Raw genomic sequence first — 21,620 nt, 5'->3', positions numbered from 1 at the left:
CACACACACACACACCCACACACAGGTACGTGAACCCTACTTGGCGCAGGCATCATGCATTGTGGCTCTCTTCTTCATAAACACTTCATTATGAAAACCTGAGGACTCTATAAATATTTGCTCAGCCTTATCACCCTCCTTATCTTGGCGTGAACTTTCCGCACTACATGGCTTCCAGGGCTTTATTTTCGTAATGACTTTGTGGGTTCGATAACTTCAAAGAATAGACAATTGAAAATGGGTGGAGCGTTCCTTGAGGGCTGCTGAAAAAAAATAGTGCTGCAATCCCTTGTAAATGGGTTAACAACTCTCACTTACCCTGCCCGTTTGACTTTTATCTACCTGCTCCAGACTGGCAAACAGGTTGAGAGGACCTCTGCAGATTTATTTCAAGACTAAATCATAAGAGGTTATGGCTACTCTCATCCATAGAAATGAAACATACCATGTGGGGATGACATCCACACTTGGTATGATCATCCTAATTTGGCATCCTATTAGTGAAGTATGCATGGAGATGCTTTATCACTTAACACTACACCCTACCTACTTACAATTCAGATTTGGTCCAAGTCTGACAAGTATGATAAAACGAAGTCATATAAAAGGTAGGATCCTCAGCCTCACCTCCCTAGTGTCAGGGTTGGTGGTTGTGCTGTGGAGGGTCTACTCTAGTCAACACAAAGCCCCATTGGCCCCTAGACAAGACAAAGTCAAAGTAGGCCTCCAAGGCCAGCCATTTGGTAAGCTATGCCAGAGATGGGTGCGTTCACTAATGACTCAGACCTTTTCCCCTCAATATTGCTGGGGAGTCAATAGGGGGGGGGGGGGGGGGGGTGATTTATAACTTAGTGTTTTTGTCAGGAGCATGGTAAAGCTGAACATGCTAGTGTCTTTAGGAGACAGTATCCTTCCTGTAGTATGAATGATTGAGAGGGTGTAGTGTCAAAAACAGATGACACTAGAGAAAGATCTTCCCAGAAATTCCAAGACACTTGCTTCATTCTTTCTGTGAAGGATAAGACCAAGCAGCACAAGACTCTTTTCAAAATCATTTTATTGGGAGAACTACAAAAGAAAATGTACAGTACAAAGTCTCACACTCAATTTGTAGTGAACTGACTCTCCAAAAATAATTATATTACAACTCAGGTTGTCTTTTTGTCCGTTTTAGTTACATTCAAAAAGCTTTACTTCTGATAAAAGTAGTCAAAAAAATACATAGTGCGCATCCCCTGAACTAGTCAATATCAAACAAAATCAAAAGTAGAGGAATGGGGAATAAAGAAAAGTATGGTTGTCCCAGGGTCTTATGATAAGTGGTAACAACCTTCAAAAGTAATTCAGCTCCAACACTACATTCAATTAAACTTGTGGAAAAGATACATGTAGGAAAAATACTTTATTTGGTTAATATTAAGGCATGTAAGATGGTGAACCCTGTAGGCACTACACAATAATACTGGGAAACAAGGGATTGCTACATTCTTTAGCGCGTGGCTGGAATCACAGTGTGACCTCGTACAAACAGAAGAAAACAAAAAATACTTTTTTGGTTAATTTATTTACTTGGGTTCTTTGTCACCGAGTCTGATCTATGAAAAAAAATTGGAAAAAAGCAAGGCTAGCTCAGGTTTGGACGGTCTGCACAACCACATTGTTTATACATTCTACAGAAACATCTAGATAAGGATTCTCAAAACACCTTCCACAGCTCTTACAAGCAACCTCAGAACAGCAAATCACGCAAACTTTTGTTTTAATAAACGTAAACAAAATTTAGGAAATAAATATCACATACGTTCTCTTAAATTAAGATTTTTTTTTTTTACTAATTTACAATAAAAATAACCAAGTGAAGTTACAAAAGGAGACCAAAAACAATATATATATTACTGTGAATAGGACATACACTCCACTTTCTGCAGATTAATAATGGCGATCATAATTTAAACATAAAAGAATATAGATCTATTGCTTCATCATACTTGATAAATACAGTATGGACAAATTACCAACATATAGCCTATACTTTTCACAAGATAATAAATAAGTTAAATATTTCATAGCCAGTTACGCACTGCTATGTAATCACTCAAAACAGCTAAAAATATAGAAATATATTTTCAACCATCTGCAGTGATTTCCCCAAACAAACCTAACTCAGAGTGCCTCAACTAAGCAACAAACTATACTACTCAAACAAACCACTGCGTGGCGCTGTGAAAAAAAGATTAAAGTTCTGGAATGGAAGTTTAAGCTTTCAGAAAGGAACACATACTTAGAAGAAGAAAACTATATATTTACTTTTTTTTTTTTTTTTTTTTACATTGTGTCAAGGCATTTCTTGGCAGGATGGAGGAAATCTGAAACTGCTTTACAGTCTCGTGTCAAGTTTTGTACACATCTATCCCAGGGAAGTGTGGCTTGCCTGATAGACCAAAAATACTGCCATTAATTGCAGCTCAAATAAGTAAGTCGCTGATGGAATGCCTTCTGTTGATATCTACTTTTATACAGCTATACCATTACAAAAAGGAAAAACAACTAATGCCATGTCAAGGACAAATTTGATCCATTGAAAATAACATGGGATGTTTAGTCATCAGAAATCGACAGCCTGCTGAAGATTGGCAAACGTTTCCCAGCATCCAAACTCGGAGACTCAGAGCCGCTAAGACTCCCAGAAGAGCTGAGGGACCCGCTTGCATAACTCTCCCGGTCTGAGAGGGAGTCGGGCGGGCTAGGAGGGGAGTCGAACACCGGTGATTCGTTGAGGCGGCGCAGGGACTGCAAGTGGCTCATGTTGTATGAGGGGGGAGAAGGGGGGCACATGTTGGCATGAATGTTCCCATAGTAGGCACCATTGAAATGGTTGTTGCCATAGCCGTTTTGCGTATGCAAGGCCAGGGGAGCAAGTAAGGCTTTAAGGTCATGTCCAGGAAAACTGAATGCACTGTTCACACAAGACATGGAGTTGGGAGACAGCATGTCCTCATAATAGTTGGGAGAGCAAGAAGAGGGGGGTGGTGGGGTGCGCGACGTGGGGCTCTCGAGCAGTGGCGACTCAAGTCCATGGTGGCTGGAAAAGCCAGAAAAACTCTGGCTGTGGTGAAGCTTTGGTCTGTCCCTGTTGTACCCAACTTGCTGCTGCACATCGCCGCTTTGACCATAGCCGCAGAGCTCGTGAGCTGATTTGGGCTCCCCCTGCACGTTGGCGTTGCTTGGAGCGGGTCTGCGCTCATCAGCGTTGTGGATAAAATGACAGCGGGGACCGTACGGGCAGAAGCCAATAGTGTGGAAAGTGCGACAGGGCTCGGTTTTATACTTAGGGTGACGAGACAAATTTCTCAGCTCATGGTAGCCGTGCGCGAACTGGCATTTCTCTCCGTATTTGCACGCTCCGTTCTCCTCGAAGGGCCTGCAGAGTTCGGTCTTGTAGCGGGTGGAGTTGATCTGGGAGCCTGGTTTCTGCTGCACGATCTGCAGCTGCTGGCTGCGGTCCCCATTCTCGCTGTATGTCCGGTCGCGGAACTTGTTCTCCTTGTTCATAATGGCAGTGCTGCTGCTCGTCGCGTTCTCCATCAAATTACTGTAGGAGTTGGCAGAGTACTTGTTGCTGTTGTTGGTCATTGCTTCCATGTTGGTGGTCGAGTTTCTACGGAAAAATCCCGGCGCGAAAGAACTATTGGAGCTATGTGTGTTCACTGGAGGACCCACCGCTTTCTTGTCCAGTATGCTATTGATGTGATTCACAGCATTCATGTTCATATCTTGCTGTTGAGAGAAAAGACAAATTAGCAATGCATTTCCAATAACGCGCTTTGACGAATACATGCATTCTGATAAAACAAGACTGCAAACGTACACTTTGCAACACGTTATTGCTTACTATATGTAGTTGTAACCTACTGAAAATAAATGTATGTTCTAAGTTAGCTATCTATCAAACCTGGTAAAAAATATTTTCAAACTCCAAACAATGGGGAAACTTACCTTGTAAAGCATGTCGATATCGTAGAAAGCGGACAAGATGGTTGCAGACATCTCTTTTTCTGAAGTTCTGTCGCAGTAACGTTACAGTAGCTCTCATAGAGGACCAAGCAGGATCCTTCAATGCACGAGGCAACTGTTGTAAATGGTGCCACGACTGTTTTTTTTAGAGCGTTAAAGAAAAAAACGAATGTGCAATTCCAGTGGTGGAGATGAATCAACAAGTAGGTGAACGTTCCTTGTGTGTTGCAGGTTCTTCCTTAGAGAAGCGCTGAGCCAGACTGCTTCACTAACTGCTTTCCCTCTGCACATGGATATAAATGCTTCGCGGTGGCTCGCGTGGGTGGAGTTTTCTGAAGTTGTAGCAAAGTTTTTTTGCAGGGCACGCCCCCGGTATTCAATAGTCTCCCAGTCACTGGTTGGCCGCCATTATCATACAGCCGCCTTGAAATTGTACCCTCCAAAATTCTATCACACTAAAGTTCCATAGATTTACTAATTAGAATACTAATACTGGTAATTTAATAGGAGCTCTATGCTTGAATCTAGCAATAGCGTACAGTAGTAGTTGCTAGAAAAGTAATTTCTTTGTACAGGTTTAGGCAAATACAAACTAAGGACCACTGCGCTGTCTGTTTCGCACGCTTGAGAGGGACAGCAAGTGTTTGGGGAAATCGTATGAATGAATGCAGCCAGAGTGCAATGTATTTTTTGTTTAGGTTTGTTCCCGAGTGGTTGCATAATGATAATCCACACCCCCGAATTTATGCCCCAGTTCAGGGCTCTAAAACCATGTTTCTGGAAAACTATTGTCCTATAGATTCACTCCATCGCTCATTTCTAGCGCACCTGATTCAAATAGCTTGTTGATAAACGGAATCAAGATAGTAACAACTGGGGTTGGAGCTGAAACCTACAGCTCTCCAGGAGCAGGTTTGGGGAAGCCCTGTGCCTAGTCTCTTACGAATTACAAAATATAATTTTCCACTCCAACGTGGTGAAATAACCGACTTGTAAAAAAAATAAATACATTACATAAGTTTTCAATTGTTGTGCAGCACAGTTCCTTTACACATAATATGGCTAATTTAAATATAACAAGGACACACGAGTCCAAAGTAGCACTCGTTGAAGCCACTCGTTATACACAGAGCGTTCAGCCATCTATTCTATTCTGTGGCTCAACCGCACACAACCTCAGAATACTGCACTGAGACTTGACTGAAGGAATGTGAATCTCTGTAAAAAAGCAGTGAAACACTGCCCCCCTGAGAGCAACGCTCAAAATGAATTTACAGACTTGAGCGCCACCTGCTGAGGTGCAAGGCATGATTTAAATTTAAAATAGCCTATTTTGTCAGTGTGATGTAACAAACACTAACACCATCTGAAAGCTATGAAAGTGTGAGAATGAAAATACTCTAATTTGGAGCCAAACCAAGTTCACAGCCACACCATAGAAAGACTGCATAATTTGCAACGAGGTGCAGGGCTATACTAGGGTCCCACAAGGGATATATTTTTGTTTGGAGTATGTTACAATTCTGTAGAAAACATATCACCAAAAATTGCAGGTTTCTGTGACACCAGTTACCATCAAGTCTTGCCCAAATCTGAAAGTGCATCATTCAATAGTCATACTGTGAGCAGTTCAGCTGCTGAGAGCTGGATATATAAAAAAAACTAGCAACAGCCGAAAACAAATGACAACGGGTTGGAATCTACTACTACGAACCTTTACATTTGAGCTTGAGCGTTTATGATAAATAGTCCAATGCCAAGGCAAGCCTCGTACTGAGAAATCCCCTGAACATGTCCTCATCCGCAAAAAACACTCTCCCATCACACAGTGCTGTTTTTATTGGGGGAGGTTCAAGCGTTCCAAAAACATGACAGAATTTTTTACAGTAACAGGGAACGCTGCCAGTACTACAGAGCGAGACTGCCCAGCTGTCTGCACGGGTCGCAGGCACGGGACAGTGGACCATTGTATTGCCCTCCTAATTACGTAACCTAGGACACCAAGGGGGCATAAAAACCTAATCAAATGGTGGAGAAGAGTCCACTGGAAAACGTGTTAAATATATGAACATGACCTATCTTACAACATATCCGAGGACAGCTGTAAACAGAACAAATTGAATTACGAGGGTAATTTAGTGTAAACATCTACGTTAGCAACCCCATGCATTGTCAACAGATTTACTCCCTCCTTCCCATTAAAACCTCACTGTTGGTGCTTCTGTTTTTGAGGCCCTTATGACTCCGGGTGTTGTGGGGATTTAATCCAAATGTCCGAAATGCACAACATCCTTGGAGGCAATGTTTATGTAGGGTAGAGTGCACTGTATACATGTCACTGGTTCGAATCCCCAAGGCCGGCAAGGTGTATACATTTGCCATTCTGCCCTTAAGCAAGACAGTTGACTGCTCCGCTGGCGCCGATGACGAGGACATCGATTAAGGCAGCCCGCACCTCTCAGATTCAGAGGGTTTAGGTTAAATGCAGAAAACACATTTCGGTTGAATACATTGTTGTGCAACTGACTAGCCCTTTCCCTTTCCATGTTACAGTGTAGTGTATATGAGAACAGTGCATGAAGTGTTCTTTATCACATGTAGAGCTAAAGGAATACTATGTCCCAGCACATAGGTTGAAGCCTCAGTGCTCAGTCCTGTTGTACGAGTTGCTGTGAGGACACATACACACACATAACGCCATGTGGTTGTTTTCAAAAATTACGAGGCACATGAATTAGGCATCTTTAATTTGAAACACAGAAACAAAACTCGATCATAAACACTTTTCCGCAGTACATTCCCTTCTAAAACAAATACATCCGCCGCTGATTAAAATGCTAGTCGTTAAAACGTGTACTGCTTGCATAATTGTTCAAATCAAAAAATGTATTGGAGTAGCGAGACCGTTGATGCATTTCCAGGCACTAAGTGATGTCTCATAGCTGAAAAATGTAATTCCATAACTGTGGTTAATAGATCATACTCCACCCCCTTTTCACCATCAGTTATCTTGACAAGTGAAGACTTGACAGAACTCCAACCTGCATATCTATCGAGATGGTTCAATCTACAATACCAAATCCACCTTTACTCTGGTCTTGACCCCGGAAACCCACCAAGAATGTTAACTTACTAGTGGCTATGGTGTCTTAGACCAACATTGATCTTCCCTGGTCCTCAGCCTCCCCAGTATAGCCAGAGCCAGTGTGGCCCTCTCCTGCTGTAGGGCCAGCCGGGCATGCTCTATGGTGCAGGAAAACTGGGGCAGGGCTGGGAGGCCCTCTAGAGCCTGCTGGGTGGCCAGGGATAGGGCCTCTGTCTGGGCTGAAAGTCTGAGCAACTCTGCCTGGTTCTGGCTCAGAGCCGTCAACCCTGGGGCCTTGAAGAGGACACCCAGGTGTCTGTGTAGTAGCCGTGCCCACTGGACAGGCTCGGCCCAAAGGTTCAGATCGCCCTTCTCAAACAGGAAGTCCTCTTCATCCTGAGCAGAGGAGATGAGAGTGAATGGAAGAGGAGAACTATTGTGTTCAAATGGAAGAGGGTAATGAATGGATTCAGATTGAATGAAGTACATTTTATTCTTTAATGTATTTCAGAGATTGGGATGAAGAAGATACTCTGCCAAAGGGCATAGACTCCAACTCATCTTATCCAGTCGAATCCCAACTCTTCGGGAGGTGTGTGTGTGTGTCTCCTTACCAGGCCAGTTGCCTCTGCTGTGGATGTCTCTTGCTCCTGGTCTCCCAGCAGCCACTCTGTCAGGGTGAGGATGCCCATTGGCACCTGCCCCCACAGCTGGAACAGCTGGCATAGCAACCCCACACCCATGTCCAGGGCAACAGGTGGGCACACCGAGACACAGGCCACATCTAGGGACACAGGGGACAGAGTCAACAACATGAGGTTGGGGGTTCACATACATACTTTCACATTCTGAGAATCTGGAGAGAAGAGAGAGGGGTAAAGTATGGTTTGGAGAGCAGGGGAGTCTTTAGGGGTAACAGGCACCAGAACGAGAGGCACTGTACTAGTACAGCAGCACTGACGACGCTACAATGTGGATGTTCTTTAAGTTCATAGCATCCGTCACCATTAGGCCCAAAGAACACTAAATAAGGAACAGGAGAAGAAAAAAACAAGTCTGCTCCCAATCTGTTGTCTGACACAGGATCAATGCCAAGCTTTTACACAAGATTGATGCGCTTCTGTCTTTATGTTCCAGACCAAGTGCGCGTTCTCTTCTGAACCTGGAACCTATTATGGGAAAGACATTTTAAATAAAAACACACCAAGGATTGAGCTGGGAAAGAGTATGGGAGAGAGCACAGGAAGAGCGTAAGTGAAGAGAGAAGAGACGGCAGGCGGGAGGACATGACAGTATTAACGCTCATCCAGCAACAGCCTCTAGCCCTAGATGTAATGACTCCACGCATCAATGTGAAAGCTCTCCGCAACTGTGTGCGTGTTTGTGTCTTATTATCCCTTGACCATGCCCTGCACAGCTGATACCTGGAGGTAACAAAAGGGACTTTAAAAAGGGGGGCGTCACCTTAACCCCCATCAACATCCCCACACACCATCCCAAACCACTCCTTAACCACCACCACCACCACCACCACCCCAACTGTGCTGGGGATAGTGGCTGTTCAGGAGGATTGGTTTTCCCTTCTAAAAGGGGGTGTCAAACCAAGGACTTGAGATTCAAGGAAACCTACTCCGAACCTAGGAAGTTGGTAATTGTACGGTATTGTCAGGGATTTTGTGTGTTGAGCCGGAGTGGCATGTTCCTTTCTCAAACCAAAGTGTTGTGCCGCCCCCTCTCTGGGTTGTCCCGGCTCTGGTGTCACCCCAGCCATTCATCCCAGAGGGGGAGAGAAGGTGACAGGCTTTACCGCTGGACCTGGGCCAGCGTGCTTCAAAACACAACCAGCCCCAAACATTAAGGCATAATGGGAAACTAGCCACCTTTCAATTGATTAACTTTTGGCAGGTTTCACACTTCACTAACACGATTTCCCCTGGTCTGTCATCGGCTTACAGTACTCAACATCCACTACAGTCTTCTCAGGGGATTGGCTTTCCCCTGCTATTAGTCATGTGTGTGTGTGGTGGGGCAAGAGTGTCTGTGTTAGAGTGTGTTGTTTATGTGAGTAATACTGTTTATCTAACAATCTTATCGGAGAGAAGACAGGGCAGTGCCACCATCTTCCTGTTGGTTAATGGGGCTGGCAGGGAGTGACTGACCCACCACTACAGTTGGCACACTAAGCCTGTTGGCATTCAGTGGATAGAATAGAAAAAGAGTGTGAAGAACAATCCAGGAGTATACACTATACAAAGTATATGGAGTCCTACAATTAAAAATCTCATCATAACCTGCTCAGTAAAACCATAACATGACACGAGGAAAGGTACTGTAGGGCATTGTATGAGCTACAGCTGCACTGGAAATAGATTTAGACTCATTTCAGAGAGATCAATGCCTGTTCCAAGTACTGCCCTTCAGTCCCGTCAACGGTATTTCGGGGGGTGAATTTTTCCCATCCGCCTCGTTTCTGCACCGTTACGCAGCCAGCAAGCTCTGTGCCATGTTTCGCTATGAAACAGAGCCAAATTCCGGCGGGAAAGGAGGATGTTTAATTCCTGAAATCAATATGTGGTGGGAGTCTTGGGCTGGAACTAATAAAGAAATAAAAAAAATGGAAATAAGGAAAGAGAGAGGGGAGCTTTGGTGTTCCGCAAATCCGGGACATAGCTTCTGCAGCTGGGGGGTGTCGGGTGTACCAATGACAGAGGGCTGTAATGATAGTGGTAAAATAAGAGATATTGGTGGACCCTCCTGCCTTCCTGGCATCATCATACTGTGTGTTGGAGTGTGAGGGGGAGCTACACGCCCACACTCCATTCCGCTGCTCAGCCACCCACATCAGAGAGATAGGGGGCCACAGTACGCCACTTCTATGCCCAGTTTTAATCCACCTGGACCCCTAACCTTGGGAACACACAGGCCCCTGCCCCAGCCCCCTCCACCTGCATTTCTAACAAGGCCCCGCTTAATTTTTCGCTTCTCACAGATCAGAGAAACACGTTTTGAGTGCTGATACACAAATGGTTAATATCTTGGTTTACTACGGTGTAGGCTTTTGTATACCTGTACCTATATGCTCACACACATTCACTGGCAGTAACACACACACACACCAGGGTTTCGTGACTGAGAATTCTTTTTATTTACCGTCCATTTGAGAAATTTACCAGACCCATATATGCATTGGGTGTGTAATCCATTAGGGCATCCACCCAAGGTGCTCAGAACAGCAGAAATTATACTTAGATTATGGTCATCTTAACAGAACATGCAACACCTGTAATGAAGCTGCCACTAAAGTGTCATTTTCAAACATTTTCCAAAATGCAATTCGCAGGGAAACACAATTTTAAACAACGCACCTGATGCAAGCGGTTCCATATGTGACAGAGATGTGAATCTGTTGTGAATCTAAAGCCGCATCAACTAGGACAGTGTGTTAATATGACTAGGGTTGTGCTTTTGGCTTCTGGACAACGAAAGAAAGTTGATCTGAAAACCAATAGAACAGGAGAGAGATGCTGGTTATGGCATATGAGGAGGTCTTTATGAAATAATTGCCTCCAGATTTCAAATGGTGGGATTTTGCCTCGGCTACTTTGAAGCAAGGTAAGACATGCTTCATAATATGAAGTAAAACGTTCAGGTTTCAAACAATTAAGTATCAGTTTTCAAAATGCATGCCTCCAGCTCACATTGCAAAGGGGTGGGTGACGCGCTGATAGCCTACCGTTTCCTATGTACATGAATTGTGAATAGAGGCCGCTTCAATTACCAGTTTAGAAATAAAAAATGGCCACTTTTAAAATGGTGGCCATCAAAACAAGTTAACACGCAATTCAATTTAGAATTGCTGTGCAATGACTGGGATAATATAAAAGCACGTTTCACTCCAGCAGCAACAAGGTGAGGAGCTGCAGCAGCAGCACTCACTGAGGTGATATTCCTCTCAGAATAGGCTCTTTATATTGTGCGCGTGTGACAAATAAGATACACTACATGACCAAAAGTATGTGGACACCTGCTTGTCGAACATCTCATTCCAAAATCATGGGCATTAATATGGAGTTGGTCCCCCCTTTGCTGTTATAACAGCCTCTACTCTTCTGGAAAGGCTTTCCACTAGATGTTGGAACATTGTTGCAGGGACTTGATTCCATTCAGCCACTAGAGCATTAGTGAGGTCGGGCACTGATGTTGGGCGATTAGGTCTGGCTCGCAGTCTGCTTTCCAATTCATACCAAAGGTATTCGATGTGGTTGAGTTCAGGGATCTGTGCAGGCCAGTAAAGTTCTTCCACACCGATCTCAACTAAACTATTTCTGTATGGACCTCGCTTTGTGCATGGGGGCATTGTCATGCTGAAACAGGAAAGGGCCTTCCCCAAACTGTTGCCACAAAGTTGGAAGCACAGAATCGTCTAGAATGTCATTGTATGCTGTAGCGTTAAGATTTCCCTTCACTGGAACTAAGGGGCCTAGCCCGAACTATGAAAAATAGCCCCAGACCATTATTCCTCCACCAAACTTTAGTTGGCACTATGCATTGTGGCAGGTAGCATTCTCCTGGCATCCGCCAAATCCAGATTTGTCCGTCAGACTGCCAGATGGTGAAGCGTGATTCATCACTCCAGAGAACGCGTTTCCACTGCTCCAGAGTCCAATGACGGTGAGCTTTACACCACTCCAGCCAACACTTGGCATTGTGCATGGTGATCTTTGGCTGCTCTGCCATGCAAACCCATTTTATGAAGCTCCCGACAAACAGTTCTTATGCTGACATTGCTTCTTCCAGAGGCAGTTTGGAACTTGGTAGTGAGTGTTGCAAACGAGGACAGACGATTTTTACGCACTACGCGCCTCAGCGTCCCTTTCTGTGCGCTTGTGTGGCCTACCACTTTGCAGCTGAGCCGTTGTTGCTCCTAGACGTTTCCATTTCACAATAACAGCACTTACAGTTCACCAGGGCAGCTCTAGCAGGGCAGAAATTTGACGACCTAACTTGTTGGAAAGGTGGCATCCTATGACAGTACCACGTTGAAAGTCACTGAGCTCTTCAGCAAGGTCATTCTACTGCCAATGTTTGTCTGTGGAGATTGCATGCCTGTGTGCTCGATTTATACACCTGTCAGCAAGGGGTGTGGCTGAAATAGCCAAATCCACCAATTTGATCACATACTTGTATATATGGTATACATGTAGACTAACGGAAATAAACGCGCCAATTTAGTTCCACTGAATTATGCAAATGACCGATACGCATGACGTCAAACGTATTTACATCTACTGGTATTTCCATCAGTAGCTAGGTTTCTATCCAATTGGGCGACAGATTTTCATGCGAATATTCAAAAATCCGCAAAGAGGTTGTGGCAGATAAAAGGCCGTGCGTGATGACGTAGTGCACATAAAAATACCTTGTGTGGTTAAACTTCCATGTACCTTTTCCCCCTCATCATGTACCAACAAAAAAATACAAGTTAAACGGGTTTCCATCACATTTTCAACTCTACTGATGGTTTTCTCACAAAAAAAAGTGCGTTATGTAGCGAGTACACACTCTGGTATTGGGACATGCACTCTAGCCAAGAGCGCACTATCTGTGCACTGTTGGCTAGAGCGCACATTTAGCCTACTCGATATGACGGTTATTATAACAATATTTGCCCACCGACATTTCTCCCATAATTCATTTTAGACACAAAAAGATCCCAACTTGTCTAGTGTATTTTGTTTTGTCGACATTTGGAATGTTTACCGAAAAATTATCAGGACTTTATCCGACATGTACTTCACCTGCATAAAAACGTTAGATGGAAACTTGGTTAATGAATAAAAAGCATTATTTTACAAATGGCAGTGTTTTTTTCTCCCGTTCAATTTGGCCCGCAACAATTAAAATGTATCGGCTTTCCATATAATATTTTGCTAAAAGCCATCAAGGGAAACCCTGACACACACACTGGAGATTGTGCAGAGGTGCGGAGACCAGGACGTGTTGACGTGTGTGTGTGTGTGTCAGAGAGAGGGGTGTTGGTGTGTGAAAAAACACTTTAGAACCCCAACTTCCTCCTATAGCTCAACGAGAACCAGTGTGAGAGATACAGACCATAGCCTCACAAGAAGAGCCTCTACTCTAGTAATCAATAACAACAATCATGAACATATAAAGTGGGTTGTGTTCCGCCAGTGCTGGTGGGACTATCTGGCCATCTCCAGACCAGTCTAAAGTAACACTGACACTCAGGAGTGATTTCAGTTCTAATTGTAGGTGATTTTCTATTACTTCACCTCAAAGCGTTTTCTTCAGTCGTTGTCAGTAAACTAATCTGGGCCTCAGATTTGACAGAAGGGTGCTTCCAGGCTTAAAAATAAACTTGACAGTTACATATTGGGATGTTATTTTTTTATGATATATTGTATCGTTTTGACAATATACTTATTTTGCTAGTTGGCTTTACCTGAACCAAAACGCCAGTATTTTTCCTTCATAGCTTGTTCTCGTTTTTCTTTTATAATAGGCAGCCAATTTGTTTTCAGCACTTTTATTTCCATGACTGATCAAAACTAGGTTCTCATCTTTAATAAATAGATGAGAATAATAAAATCACAGCATCGAATCGCAATACATATAGAAAGGGGAAGGGGATACATAGTCAGTTGAACAACAATGGGGGCAGTCGGGGGGGCTGACTTAATAGATATGCACATCATCGGCGCCCGGGGAGAAGTTGATGGGGGTTAACGGCCTTGCTCAAGGAATTGCAATACATATCGTATCGGCACCTAAGTATCGTGATAATATCGTATCGTGAGGTCCCTGGCAATTCTCAGCCCTAATGCATGATCCATACATAAACTACCAACCCAGGTTTAATGACTGAACGATTCCCAGCCCTAATGCATGCTCCATACATAAACTACCAACTCAGGTTTAATGACTGAACGATTCCCAGCCCTAATGCATGCCTCATCATAAACTACCAACCCAGGTTTAATGACTGAACGATTCCCAGCCCTAATGGCATGCTCCATTCATAAACTACCAACCCAGGTTTAATGACTGAACGATTCCCAGCCCTAATGCATGCTCCATTCATAAACTACCAACCCAGGTTTATGACTGAACGATTCCCAGCCCTAATGCATGCTCCATTCATAAACTACCAACCCAGGTTTAATGACTGAACGATTCCCAGCCCTAATGCACGCTCCATTCATAAACTACCAACCCAGGTTTAATGACTGAACGATTCCCAGTTAAAACAGAAAACGTGGTTTAGAGGTGTAAAAATCCTCTGCTACATCTGCTTATCCTCCTACCATCATGCTGCTGTAAATGATTGGACAGAGCGGCACACACACACACTACATAATATTGAAGTTAATATTGACATAGGCCGAGACTGTGGATTCAATGATGGTTCATTGAGAATGGCCTAGATAAAAACAGACAGGTCAGCCTGTCTGCATAGCAGGTTAAAACAAACTTCAGCTGGCTTTACATACAGTTGAAGTCAGAGTTTACATACACTTAGGTTGGAGTCATTAAAACTAGTTTTTTAACCGCTCCACAAATTTCTTGTTAACAAACTATAGTTTTGGCAAGTCGGTTAGCACATCTACTTTGTGCATGACACAAGTCATTTTTCCAACAATTGTTTACAGACAGATGATTTCACTTATAATTCATTGTATCACAATTCCAGTGGGTCAGAAGTTTACATACACTAAGTTGACTGTGCCATTAAACAGCTTGGAAAATTCCAGAAAATTATGTCATGGCTCTGGAAGCTTCTGTTAGGCTAATTGACATCATTTGAGTCAATTGGAGGTGTACCTGTGGATGTATTTCAAGGCGTACCTTCAAACTCAGTGCCTCTGCTTGACATTACAAAATAGATGGCATCATGAGGCAGAAAAATCATGTGGATATATTGAAGCAACATCTCAAGACATCAGTCAGGAAGTTAAAGCTTGGTCGCAAATGGGTCTTCCAAATGGCCAATGACCCCAAGCATACTTCCAAAGTTGTGGCAAAATGGCTTAAGGACAACAAAGTCAAGGTATTGGAGTGGTCATCACAAAGCCCTGACCTCAATCCTATAGAATTTTTGGGGGGCATAACTGAAAAAGCATGTACGAGCAAGGAGGCCTACAAACCTGACTCAGTTACACCAGCTCTGTCAGGTGGAATGGGCCAAAATTCACCCAACTTATTGTGGGAAGCTTGAGGAAGGCTACCCGAAACGTTTGACCCAAGTTAAGCAATTTAAAGGCAATGCTACCAAATACTAATTGAGTGTTTGTAAACTTCTGACCCACTGAGAATGTGATGAAATAAATAAAAGCTGAAATAAATAATTCTCTCTACTATTATTCTGACATTCACATTCTTAAAATAAAGTGGTGATCCAAACTGACCTAAAACAGGGGATTTTTTTACTGGGATTAAATGTCAGGAATTGTGAAAACCTGAGTTTAAATGTATTTGGCTAAGGTGTATGTGAACTTCTGACTTCAACTGTAACTATTCAGACCCTTTACTCAGTACTTTGTTGAGTGACTTTTTTGGCAGCGATTACAGCATTGAGTTTTTTGGGGTATGACGCTACAATCTTGGGACACCTGTATTTGGGGAGTTTCTCCCATTCTTCTCTGCAGATCCTCTCAACCTCTGTCAGGTTGGATGGGGAGCGTTGCTGCACAGCTATTTTCAGGTCTCTCCAGATATGTTCGATCGGGTTCAAGTCTGGGCTTTGACTGGGCCATTCAAGGACATTCAGAGACTTGTCGCGAAGCCACTCCTGCGTTGTACTGGCTGTGTGCTTACGGTCGTTGTCCAGTTCACCCTAGTCTGAGGTCCAGAGTGCTCTGGAGCAGGTTTTCATCAAGGATCTCTATGTACTTTGCGCCATTCATCTTTGTCTCGATCCTGACTAGTCACCCAGTCCCTGAAAAACATCCCCACAGCATGATTGTGCCAGCATTATGCTTCACCGTAGGGATGGTGCTAGGTTTCCTCCAGACTTGACACTTGATATTCAGGCCAGCGGGCTGTCATGTGCCTTTTACTGTGGAGTGGCTTCCGTCTGGCAACTCTACCAAAAAATGACTCATTGTTGGAATGCTGAAGAAATGGTTGTCCTTGTGGAAGGTTCTCCCATCTCCACAGATGATCTCTAGAGCTCTGTCAGAGTGACCATTGGGTTATTGGTCACCTCCCTGACCAAGGCCTTTCTCCACAGATTGCTCAGTTTGGCCGGCTGGCCAGCTCTAGGAAGAGTCTTGGTGGTTACAAACTTCTTCCATTTAAGAATGATGGAGGCCAATGTGTTCTTGGGGACCTTCAATGCTGGAGAAATGTTTTGGTACCCTTCCCCAGGTCTGTGCCTCGACAGGATCCTGTCTCGGAGCTCTACAGACAATTCCTTCGACCACATGGCTTGGTTTTTGCTCTGACATGCACTGTCAACTGTGGGACCTTATACAGACAGCTGTGTGCCTTTCCAAATCATGTCTAATCAATTGAATTTACCACAGGTGTACTCCAAGTTGTAGAAACATCAAGGATTATCAATGGAAACAGGATGCACCTGAGCTCAATTTGAGTCTCAAAGCAAAGGGTCTGAATACTTATGTAAATAAGGTATCTGTATTTTGTCATTTTGGGGTATAGAATGTAGATTGCTGAGGATTTTGTATTTATTTAATCCATTTTGGAATAAGGCTGTAATGTATCAAAATGTGGAAAAAGTCAAGGAGTCTGAATATTTTCCGTAGGCACTGTATCCAAAAGTATGTGGACACCCCTTCAAAGTTGTGGATTTGGCTATTTCAGCCAGACCTGTTGCTGACAGGTGTATAAATCGAGCACATAGCCATGCAATCTCCATAGACAAACATTGGCAGTAGAATGGCCTTACTAAAGAGCTCAGTGACTTTCAGCGTAACACCGTCATAGGATGCCACCTTTCCAACAAGTTAGTTTGTCAAATTTCTGCCCTGCTAGAGCTGCACCGGTCAACTTTAAGTCCTGTTATTCTTAAGTGGAACAACAGCTCAGCTGCGAAGTAGTAAGCCACACAAGCTCACAGAACGGGACCGTAGAGTGCTGAAGTGTGTAAAAATAATCTGTCCTCGGTTGCAACACTCACTACTGAGTTCCCAACTGCCTCTAGAAGCAACAGTTATCTTGCCAAATTTTTAAGGAGTTTTGTTTACACACCTCCTTGACGGCATATATATATTTTAACAGAACTGCTCGTCGGGAGCTTCATGAAATGGGTTTCCATTGCAGAGCAGCCGCACACAAGCCTAAGATCATCATGCTCAATGCCAAACGTCGGCTGGAGTGGTGTAAAGCTCGCCGCCACTGGACTCTGAAGCAGTGGAAATGCGTTCTCTGGAGTGATGAATCACGCTTCACCATCTGGCAATCGGACGGACGTATATGGGTTTGGCAGATGCCAGGAGAACGCTACCTGCCCCAATGCATAGTGCCAACTGTAAAGTTTGGTGGAGGGGGAATAATGGTCTGGTGCTGTTTTTCATGGTTTGGGCTATGCCCCTTAGTTCCAATGAAGGGAAATCCTAACTCTACAGCATACAAAGATATTCTAGACGATTCTGTGCTTCCAACTTTGTGGCAACAGTTTGGGGAAGGACCTTTCTGGTTTCAGCATTACAATGACCCCGTGCAGTAGCATAGCTTAATCATGATGGGCCCAGGTGCCCAAACAAATTACGGGCCCCTATCCCCACCCATATTTCCCTTAAAATTAAAGTAATTTTGCTGGTAAGGCTGTGTGGTAATATTACTAAACATTGTAACAGCAGAGTAGAACCTAATCTAAGGGCACATTTGAAGCAGTTACCAGAGAAGCCGCAATATAGCCAATACATTCAGCACCATGGACGCTGTCAGAAATTAACCCATATAAGTCGATCAGCACCACAGAAAGCACAAAGCGGTCAAAAAACACCCTATTTTATCTGGAAAAAAATAGGCAATAGCCTATATTATAAAAGATAAATATATAGATCAATCTCTTGACAGAAACACCGAAACATAGCCAATGACCCAGTACGTGCTCGCTGGAGTTATGCACGGCCGAAAACTGACATACCGGTATCTCAAATGATCTGCCTCCCGCAGAGGCCTATAGCAGAAACACCAGCAAATCAATGAAGTGGACTATTCAAACAGATTGCTTAAATGGCAGCATGCCTTTCAACAGTATACGATGCGTATGTGCTTACTATTATTCTTATAGCCTAGTTAAACGTATAGACTATGATGACAAAGTTGTGGCTCAGCGGCCGTGCACCAGAACATGGTTTCCAAAGACAGATCTAGCATAGTCAGAGATTGACAAGCAATGTAAATGAATCTCAATAAAGCTTGATTTATATAAGCTGTCTGGGTAGCCTACCCTGTAAAAAAATATAAGCTTACTCACTCATTTCATTGGCATTTGACGTGCCTTGCGCTCTGTGAAGTCGTTGACTACGGCATTCAAATCCATGGTCCTGGCCCTGGTGTTTTCAATGGACAGAATGTACAAGCCACTCAGTCTCTCCTGTCCCATGCTGCTCCTCAGGTATGATTTAATCATTTTCAGTTTGGAAAAGGAGTGCTCGTCACTGGCTACCGTTACAGGCAGTCATAAAAAGGAGCATCGCTGTAACTACTTCCCCAAATGTAGCAGTGACTGAATTGTAATCCACAATGAGCATCTTGGCCAGATCTCTCACTGTAGTGTGCTTTGCTATTTCCTTCTTAAAACAGGCCCTGAAAGAGAGTAATTGGCCAGGGAAGCTTGCTGATATATTTTTGCTGTAATGTTCAGCCAGCCGGCTGGCGGTCTCGTAGAGTTGATCATCATCTGCGTTGGCCAGGGTAGTGGGATGGATGGAGTCAAACAGACTCGACGTTGCCCGCTGACTTTTAAATCTGGTTGACAGCTGGTGGATAACGATGTCAAGGTTTGCATTAAAGACGTTGACTCTAAAACTACTCTCCCCATCAGGCAGTCGCTCGTCCTCGCATAGCTCATCAAAATGACGCCTCGCCTTCCTTCTCCGAGTGTCTTGAAATGCGTTCTGAGCTCCCCATTTGTCGGCAAGGGTCTTTGCAGTGACTTTGTCCTTCTCAAAATCCTGTCGGAATCCAGACAGGACCTCTATAATGTCCTTGAGTAGGCTGACTGCCCTGTGCAGGTCTGCGTCTTTGGCCTGTAACATTTTGAAGACGACGTTCACATTTTCTAAAACCTTAGTCTGCAGAACGACAAAAAAAATGTCAGTGCTGCTGCATCATCCCTCTCGTTCTTCTTGTCACTTAAAAGCACAATCTTGGTGAGCGCCTTCATTACGTCCACATATCTGTATCTCAGGGCGGCAAGGGACTCATATCTAGATCACCAGCGGGTTGGACACAGTCGTTTTAGTGATACATTTTCTTTTTCTGATGCAAAAACAAATACACCACTCAACATGGATCTCTTTATGCTATGCCCGGAGAAGGTGTATAACAGTTCAACAGTCTCATAAAACTGTTTAAACTCTGGCACATTTTTGACAGAGACGTTGAGCCAGGTTAAGATTGTGCGCTGCGCAATGCAGAACAGCAAGGGGCTCTTTTTCGGATATTCTGGCCTGCACACCCGAATAGACCCCGCTCATGTTAGCAGCTCATCACAACCCTGCCCAGAACATTTTGAAATATCCCGCCCATTATCCTCTATGCTGCCCAGGACTTTATGTTGAAGCTCAGCCGCTGATGTGTCAGCAGTCTCCAGAAATCCCCAAAACGACTCTGTGATGGTCAGATCTGTGGCGACATTATCTGCATCCCTTATCACTCTCACAAAGCGATGAACTTGGTTTAACTGGTCTACTTTGGATACATCCGGTGTGGTGTCCATAATAATAGAAAAAAAATGGGGCTTCCTGCATCTCTCCCTGAATGTCACACTTCATTCGCTCGGTTAAGATATAAATCAGCTCATTTTGGATTTGAGGACAGATAGTTAATAAACAGATCCTGCGGGGCGTTCTAAAAGTTCTTTCGGAACTGGGTCGTAAAATGGCAGTTCAATTATACTGAGACGATTCCCACTGTTGGCCTGCCCCAACTTTTCACGGTGCCCCTAACTATGCGCTCCAACACCTGTCGCCAGAAATGTGCTGCATTTCTGCGTCAATAGCGCCATTGAGCTTCCATTGCTCATATACAAAACAGGCACCCATGTGAATCTGGGATGTCTCATGACATGCTATTTTGTATGTTAGATGGCACCAATCTCTCACCCCATTCACCCACGCATCAGAGAAGAAAGGGGCACTCCGATCTCCGAACAGCCAGCAAGGCTCACAATACCCCCAATCTAGCTTGGCCGAATAACATAGCCATGTACGTGGTAATTTGATTCCAGCCTTGGTTGTAGTGGGGTAATACGACTCGGAAAACACAGCCTTTCGTCATCTCTTGGGAATGGGCTAGAAGGCTTACACGAGCCTAATGCAATAACGTGCCGTTTAACCTTTGCATCCATATATGTTGCATAATGTCCCCTGTCAGTTGGATAGGTTAAAAGGCCGTCAGTCCCACTTCCACCTGTTTCCTCAGCCGCCACGATTCTAGCCTCGCCCTGCTCCTCTTCCTCCCCTCCCGGCCCAGGGATAGTTTGTCCGGCCTGGCTTGTGCTCAGGGTCATATCCGCCGATACCTGACAACCTGTATCCTCCTCTGTCAAAGTTGCTTCTTCTGGCACGATGGCCTTGACCCGTTAAAAGCTGCTGCTGGCGATGATAAACCTACATCCTCTTCTGGTCCCGCTACATTGCTTCTGCTAGCAATGGCTGCACTTTACTGCATTTGAAAAAGGAATCTAACAAATTTTGATACGTCCTTTGCTTTCTCATTTTTGGCTTCCTCTTTTGGGCTCCACTTTTGTGTTGATACATAGCTGATTTTTAAATCCTTCATTTTCTACTCTCGACTTTCTTAATTTCCCCCCCCCGGCCGTTGTCTCTTGATAGCTAGCTCAACTGTTGCTTAAAGCAGTTTTAAAGTTAGTTTCCTTCTATTCTACACATTTTGCCATTGGGCAGAGAGAAACATTCTAGTTTCAAAGCTATCTATTTTCAGTGGCTCAGGGCACACAGGGCTCCACTGTAGTTCAGTGAGAACCAGGAAGGGCCTTATCAGGCTGCAAGGACTGTATAATACTATAGAACAAAATGTTGAAAGGTTGTTCTCTCTCATACTTCTAAATGCATAACTAACTTGTAGGGGGGAAAAAAGAGGGAAGTGCTGCTAGGATACAAAATAGTAGATCTTTGTTGATAGAGAATGTGCTCTTTGGTAAAGGGGTTAATTGATCATTAAAAAAAACGAGGACATGACTAACTCTCCAAGTCAATTGACCATCTACTGTGCTGGTGTTGACAATCGACCATACCATCTATTGTACTACATTGTAAGTACACCCTATATTTTTGGGTACCAACTC

The 21,620-nt window shown here is 43.9% G+C and overlaps 2 protein-coding genes across 2 annotated transcripts in view; both read right to left on the bottom strand.

Annotated features, from left to right (window-relative positions):
* Positions 1-1,608: 1,608 nt before the first annotated feature.
* Positions 1,609-4,312, bottom strand: LOC111951833 (mRNA decay activator protein ZFP36L2-A). Its single transcript, XM_023970075.2, has 2 exons — positions 3,997-4,312; positions 1,609-3,777 (listed from the first exon to the last, which is right to left on the bottom strand). Exons 1-2 carry the CDS (start codon positions 4,045-4,047, stop codon positions 2,599-2,601), a joined length of 1,230 nt encoding a protein of 409 aa, XP_023825843.1. The 5' UTR covers positions 4,048-4,312; the 3' UTR covers positions 1,609-2,598.
* Positions 4,313-6,744: 2,432 nt separating this feature from the next.
* The window catches only part of thada (THADA armadillo repeat containing), a 98,753-nt gene continuing 83,877 nt past the window's right edge, over positions 6,745-21,620 (bottom strand). The window contains exons 37-38 of the mRNA XM_023970073.1: positions 7,714-7,883; positions 6,745-7,495 (exon numbers count right to left, since the gene is read on the bottom strand). Of these exons, the coding sequence (XP_023825841.1) occupies positions 7,154-7,495; positions 7,714-7,883 (512 nt within the window). The 3' untranslated portion in view covers positions 6,745-7,153. The remainder of the gene's footprint in view (positions 7,496-7,713; positions 7,884-21,620) is intronic.

The sequence above is a fragment of the Salvelinus sp. IW2-2015 genome, linkage group LG25 (assembly GCF_002910315.2).
Source record: "Salvelinus sp. IW2-2015 linkage group LG25, ASM291031v2, whole genome shotgun sequence".
NCBI lineage: Eukaryota > Metazoa > Chordata > Actinopteri > Salmoniformes > Salmonidae > Salvelinus > Salvelinus sp. IW2-2015.
The sequence above is the reverse complement of the archived record's forward strand: the minus strand, read 5'-3'. Positions and strand labels throughout refer to the sequence as shown.

Excerpts from the sequence above, each read along its gene's own strand:
- LOC111951833 (XM_023970075.2), bottom strand. The coding sequence starts at position 4,047 with ATGTCTGCAACCATCTTGTCCGCTTTCTACGATATCGACATGCTTTAC. Across the intron at positions 3,778-3,996 it reads ATATCGACATGCTTTACAAG|CAAGATATGAACATGAATGC; the intron begins GTAAGTTTCCCC and ends TTCTCTCAACAG.